The following is a 7,080-nucleotide window of genomic DNA, read 5'->3' as shown; positions in this document are numbered from 1 at the left end:
TGGAATTTCCGACAACCTGAAAGTAATCTTAAATCAAGTTGAAAGTCTTGTTTCGACCACTTTTGGTATCCGAAAAAACCTTTGTTGCTATTTCCGACCACTTTTTGCCTTCGATTTGATTTAAGATCATTTTCAAGTGGTCAAAAATTCCATAATTTCTAGCAGTGAATATAGAATAATCTAATAGTCGTAAGATCAAAAGTAGAAATAATTGTATTAACTTAATTAGTATATTGTGCATAAAATAACATTCACATTCACATTATAATAATAATTAATTCTTTTTTTTTTTTGGGGGGGGGGGGGGGGGGGGGGGATGAAGGAAACTCAATCACTATTCAAGTTGTGCACGGGATAAATCCTGCTTACATGTAATAATCTACAAATCACAAGAGAAGTAAACCGCAGTAGGAAGATCTTGTGCGATAAGTTTGACCAAGAAAGAGTTGACAAGAATCGAACTCATAACGTTTAATTTATGTACGAGAATTATACTCCACCCGCTTAATTAGCTATCGGCATCTTTGGATACAATTAATCTAAACTATTCACAAATAGTTTGCAACTCAATTAACATCTTATGCAAACAAGTTAACATATATAACACATAGATCAAGTAGCTTATTGTGCATACTTATAATTAGTGAAATTAATTTTAAATTTTGTCCAATTTTATATACACATTGAATGTTAAATTTGTACAATAACAAATAACATTGAGAATTTTTAAGACATCAATGGTTGCCAAAGTAGTATATATCATGTACAACTACAACTACACATAATATGACTTTGCAGATCGCATTGGATACTATGAAAACAAATGTTGATAGTATCAAATACAATTCAAGTAACATCCATGATTATATCTAATAAAAAAAGGTATCAATATTAATCGACACTTTATAAATTCACAAAATATATATTATATTAACATGATTGATCATTTTGTCCTGTAGAGGTAATATATATATTGGATAATAGGTTAACATTTTTGAAGGTAGTAGTAATTAAGCTACTAAAATTAGAACTGTCAAAACATGCTAAACATGTTGAGTTAAGACCGTTATGCTCCACAATAAATGTGGTCTGATTTTATTCTTTTCAAACCTGCAAAACATAATCTTTTAACGCCCACCCCGCCAAAGGGTAGGCTTTGTCGGGCTCCGCCTTGTCGCTCCACCTTGACGGTTCTAATTAAAACGTTTAACTAGACATTTAATATTGTACAATGCTCATTATAATTAATTATCCAAAAATAAATAAATAACATTTGAACGTAGAATTTATTTCATTGATGATTTACCATGGGTGGCTAAGCTGAGTTGGAAAAACGATGTAATTAAGGCAATGAAATCAGAAGTAATTAAATTTCATATGATTTGTTATTAACTTTTCAAAAAATAATTTTTTTTTTTAAACCAAACCCTCCAATATAATATTCTGTTTGTCAATAAAACTTCCTTGAATTGAATCCAACGAATTACTTCCCCACAAGTTATTTCTTGAAAGTCAACCCATTTGGACATCCACCACATGTTGGTATACATATAAAAGTTTTAATTAGTCAATGATATCTATAATACTCTACTTTCAAGAGTATTTACATAATCATATTGTGCTGGGAAAATTCTCTATTTTTTGTAGAGAAATGGAAAATTGAAGAAAGGAAAACATATAATACAATTGTTAGTATATTTCTTCAGTTTAAAAACTAGAAAATGGAGAAACAAAAACGAAATAATTACAAAGTTATGTTACATTACATAAAAAATACTATTGCGTGTCTAATGAAACTTCTTAAAATGATTGAGAGGGATTATTCCCCGACCATACCGTATTCAACACTAGACCGGTATCGAAGTGTGAGTCTGGTCCGATGAACACTGATCCGGGTGCATGTTTCCCCAAGCTAGATCCCGGACTGAGAGGGTTTCGCTAACTAATGGGAGATCAGTGCCGATTGCATGACTTTGACCATTTTAGGTCGGGACCAAGCCTCGGCCTCAGATACTTACAACGTCAGCTAAAAACAACGATAGTGAACCCTGTAGCAATAGGAATCGGCGAACACGTGGACGGATCAGCCTGGACCACCGCCCTCGCCCTCTGCATGCGTTTTACGTGCCGTGCATGCCGAGGGGCCGGTAGCTGTTCCCTGACACTCCCTATAAATACTGCATCAAATACACAGAGGTGGGATTTTTGACATTTTCTAGACCTTTATCTTTAACTCGGAATCCTCTCACCCACTGTCACGTGATTCGAGTTTAAAGACTTAAACCATCAAGCAGACGATAAAAGGACCGAAATCAGGTCCGATCAATGTACCTTACGAATTAGTAGAAATCCTTATATTGACTACATCAATTATAATGTGAAGTGTGAATATTAGTTAGCGAGTTTGGTTGGTAAAAATAACATAACATTTACTATATTTTAGCTAAAAAAAAAAAAGAATACTCTATAATTTTTAGGAGACTATAAGATGACATATGTATGATATCAAAGAATTTGGGAGAAATATTTTTGATAGGATCTAAATTAGACTCGACTAAATTAATCTTATCTTACGAGATGTAGATACAAGTAAGGAATAAGGATGAAGAAAAAGTATAGAAGAAATGTGAGAGAAAAATATGCATATATAAATATATAAAATGAAGTTGGCTGGCGTGGGGCAAGTTAAACTCATACATGAGCTGGATCCACACTCAACGGAGAGACCCACTAGCAAATAGGGAGTAAAAGAAATTCATAAATCAAATAAAATAATCACAAAAATTTAAAAAAAAAAAAAAGGCATTGAAAAATTGTAATGAGGATAAACCCCAAGTCCAGAAAGATGAATGCCTCCTTTAAGCACAAGCACAAAAGAGGTCCTCATCTCATGTGCATACACATATATATACATATACATATATATATATAAGTACAAATATTAGTGTATAAATAATTACTTCTCTTCTGCTGCCTCTCTTTCATTTTTCTTCCTCTATAAGCCCAAAAAGCCTTTTTCTTTCGCTTACTTTGATGTTTTCTTGGAATTTCTGGGAACTGGGTATGAGTTTGGGCATGTGAAAATTCATAGGCTTGAATTTTGGGATATTTCTGTTTTTGGGTACTTCTCAATTTCCCTTAATTTTGTACTTACCATAAATTGGATGTAGTATATTTATATATGAGCTGAATAGTGAAGGGGAGAAAAGAAAAGAAAAAAAAAAGAATGAATCTAGGTGGTGGTCAAGTGGGAAAGGGGATGTCGGCTACGTGCTCAAACGCCTCTTGGAAGTCCGGTGATGCGGTCTCCGACAAGTTTCCGGCGGGTCTCCGGGTGCTGGTTGTGGATGATGACCCAACTTGCCTCAGGATCTTGGAGAAGATGCTTAGGACCTGCCTCTATGAAGGTATCAAATCTCTCTGTACTGTCATAAACACAACTATTTGGCCATCAAGTTTTGTTTTTTTTTTTTTTTTTTTTTTCTGCAGTCTGGACTGAATTTGTGGTGATTTGTTGTTGTTTTTCAATTTCTGCAATTGATTTTATCTGGGTAATTGAAAAGTTCAAGTCTTTTTGTTTTGTTCTTTCCATTTTTGTATGGGAATATTTGAGGGGATTTGGAAATCCCAGGTTTCTGCTGCAATTTTTATAGCAATTACTTCCAAGATTCAAAATAGTGAGATTTGGGGAGAATTCTGTCATTCTTTGAAGTTGAAATTGGAAGATGTCTACAACTAAATTAACACATTCTCATGTCCTTTGAAGTTAGTCCAACTAACATTGAAGATTTTAAATCTTGTGATTGTATATGTATATATGCATATATGTACACACACACACTCATATATATATTTGGGGTGGGGGTGGGGGGTTGGTAATTTGTGTGAAATCTAACTAAGAAACACCATTGGTAAGGGTAGATTGCTTGGGTTGGGAATGTTTAATTTGGGGGTATGAACTTGTGATATCATAAGATTTGTTTTGTTTTTTGTTTTTGTTTTGTGTTTTCACACAAATTTTCTTGATTTATTTTCCAGTAACCAAGTCCAATAGGGCAGAGCTTGCTCTATCGTTGCTTCGGGAAAATAAGAATGGCTTTGATATCGTTATAAGTGATGTCCATATGCCCGACATGGACGGTTTCAAACTTCTTGAGCATGTCGGTCTCGAGATGGACCTGCCCGTTATTAGTAAGTAACAGATGCCAATTTGGTTTCAGATTACACCCTAATTTCACCGTTGTAACGGATGCCAATTTAACGTCTCGTTCTATAACTCTGTAGTGATGTCAGCCGACGATAGCAAGAACGTTGTGATGAAGGGCGTTACGCACGGCGCGTGTGATTATCTGATCAAGCCGGTCCGTATCGAGGCACTGAAGAACATATGGCAACATGTGGTCCGCAAAAGGAAGCACGAGTGGAAGGAAAAGGATCCCGAGCAATCGGGGAGTGCAGAAGAAGGCGGCGATCGGCCTCAAAAACCTTCGGACGATGCTGATTACTCGTCTTCGGTAAACGAAGGGAACTGGAAAAGCTCGAAGAAAAGAAAGGACGAAGAAGATGAAGGTGAAGAAAGGGATGATTCATCCACATTGAAGAAGCCACGTGTCGTTTGGTCGGTGGAGCTCCATCAGCAATTCGTGGCGGCAGTAAATCAATTAGGAATTGACAGTACGTACCATTTCCCATCTTTTACTTGGCTGCTTGATTATTGTTCTATGGTAACTTGTTTTTTGTGTGTGTAGAACTATGATGCTTCACTTTTCAATCCGTTATCCTAGTACTTTTATTAGAGCTATCCTAGTACTTTTATGATAAGTTTAGTTCCATATAATTTGGTCTGGCCTGGAAACATGGAATTTTTGTTTTGGCAGATGTTATTTTTAGTCCTACACTTCAATTTTCACAATTTGAATTAGCAGATTGCGGCTAATGATACATAAATCTGTTTTTTCACGGCATTTTTCTGTTAATCCACAGAGGCTGTCCCGAAAAAAATTCTGGAATTGATGAATGTTCCTGGGCTTACAAGAGAGAATGTTGCTAGCCACCTTCAGGTAGTGGAGGAAACCGATTTCTATCTATATATATATACAATGTTTTGCAACGAGAAAGCCTTTCCTTGTTTCGTTCAAAGAGAACTAACTTTACGAGCATGGGTTTGCAGAAATATCGTCTTTATCTGAGGAGGTTGAGTGGTCAGGGTGGACTGGGTAATTCTTTTATGGGGCATCCGGAATCGCCCTTCGGGTCTATGTCGTCACTCAACGGGCTTGATCTCCAGGCGCTAGCTGCCTCGGGTCAAATATCTGCACAGAGTCTTGCTACATTCCAGGCGGCGGCACTGGGCAGTTCTGTCACTAAATCGGCAATTTCAATGCCCCTAGTGGATCAAAGAAACCTATTTAGCTTTGAAAATCCAAAGTCGAGATTTGGCGATGGACCGCCACAAATGGGCAATAGTAGTAAGCAAATCGGTTTGCTTCATGGAATCCCAACGACAATGGAGCCAAAGCAGCTTGCAAGCTTGCACCAATCTTCTCCGACTTTCGGTGGTATGAGTATGCAATTGAACTCCCAGGTGCACCAAAATAACCCGTTACTAATGCAGATGGCACAAACCCAGCCTCGGGCTCAAATGGTAAATGACCCGAATGGCGGTCAAGCTTCCCGGCTGCCATTATCGGTCCCACAGCCCCTTTTGACGGGTGGAGTCCTTGGAGGGAATAGTATCGTTGACAATTCCGTTTCCCATGCCCCATCAACAGTGGCTTTCTCGGTAAACCAGGGCACCGAGTTGCAAACTAATAGTTATACTACTAGCAATTCCGGGGTGTCGTCTCTAACATCCAGAGGAATGCTCCGAGAACAGGCTAATCCCGATGTCAAAGGAACGAGAGGATTTGTTCCCGGTTACGATATCTTTAACGATCTCCATCAGCATAAAGCACAGGATTGGGGTTTACAAAACGTTGGAACCACTTTCGATGCCCCTCCTCATCATTTCCTCGACGCCCCACCCTCAGTTATGGCTCAACACGGGTTTTCCTCGAACCAAAAGAGAAACGCACCTATCAACAAGGACGTATTCTTGAGCGGGGAAGAAACCGGGCATGGTGGAAACAACCCAATGCTCGGTCCACAATTCAACTCACTACTCGGTGGTGGAAATCCCGTCACAATCAAGACCGAGAGACTCCCTGATACAACCTTTCAGAACACGCTTTTCTCTGACCAATACGGTCAGGACGACCTCATGAGTGCCCTTCTCAAACAGGTTAGTCTTTTCCTCTACTCCTAAACTGTGAATGTGCTAAAACTCTAGAAGCATCTCACCATTCTAACGTTTCTTATAATATGTAGCAGCAAGATAATAGCCTTGGACCAGTCGAGAACGAGTTTGGCTTTGATGGATACCAATTGGATAATCTTCCAGTGTAGGATGTTTCTACTGTGTCTCTAGCTTGCATTATATGGATATATGGTTGCACTTACTGGTGTACATAGTTGCACTTACACCCGAAAAAAAAAACTTATTTGATGTTCTTCGATACTGGCCTCACCTTGCTGTCCCGTCTTCTTTGTTAGTTTACATCCCACCATGCTGATCCATTCTAGAACAAACATCCCACTCGACCCGAAATAATGGATGGAAGAACGGGAAGGAGAAGTGTGTACTATACTGCTGAACCCATCTACACACAAAAGTTTTGACGGTTCTAGGTAGGTGTGATTGTAGGGAGATTGCTTCATATATAAGTGCTCGAGTGGTTCTTCGGTGGCTAGAAAAAAGGTTCCTAGTTTTCATGAACATGAGTCCCTTTCCCCTAACATTATTAACTCAATTCATCATCATCCTCCTTATTTTCATGATTTGGCATTGATGACTTGATGTACAGAAGAACTTATTTGATTGCTCAAGACACAAGTCTTTGACATTCTTTCTTCACTTTGCTCTATACTTAGCTTCCAAGATTGTTTGAAGTTTCTTTTAGTGCATTATATTGCTCCATCTACTCACTCTGCTGCTCTGAAATAAAAACCTCCATGTTTCCATGAATGCTTACATCATTAATG

The 7,080-nt window shown here is 38.0% G+C and overlaps 1 protein-coding gene across 3 annotated transcripts; it reads left to right on the top strand.

The window, feature by feature from the left end:
* Positions 1 to 2,854: 2,854 nt before the first annotated feature.
* On the top strand, positions 2,855 to 7,007 carry LOC109175914 (two-component response regulator ARR2-like). Of its 3 annotated transcripts, none has more exons than XM_019325291.1 (7): positions 2,855 to 3,407; positions 4,039 to 4,191; positions 4,285 to 4,674; positions 4,984 to 5,060; positions 5,171 to 6,280; positions 6,370 to 6,440; positions 6,592 to 6,987. In XM_019325291.1, the coding sequence occupies exons 1-7, from the start codon at positions 3,227 to 3,229 to the stop codon at positions 6,647 to 6,649; spliced, it is 2,040 nt and encodes a 679-aa protein (XP_019180836.1). In that variant the 5' UTR covers positions 2,855 to 3,226; the 3' UTR covers positions 6,650 to 6,987. The 3 variants fall into 3 exon arrangements, with proteins under 3 accessions (XP_019180836.1, XP_019180835.1, XP_019180837.1); XM_019325290.1 differs by having other exon boundaries at positions 6,367 to 6,440; XM_019325292.1 differs by having other exon boundaries at positions 2,856 to 3,407; positions 6,367 to 7,007.
* Positions 7,008 to 7,080: the final 73 nt, after the last annotated feature.

This window comes from Ipomoea nil, unplaced genomic scaffold (assembly GCF_001879475.1).
Source record: "Ipomoea nil cultivar Tokyo-kokei standard unplaced genomic scaffold, Asagao_1.1 scaffold0688, whole genome shotgun sequence".
Classification (NCBI taxonomy): Eukaryota; Viridiplantae; Streptophyta; class Magnoliopsida; order Solanales; family Convolvulaceae; genus Ipomoea; species Ipomoea nil.
The sequence above is the reverse complement of the archived record's forward strand: the minus strand, read 5'-3'. Positions and strand labels throughout refer to the sequence as shown.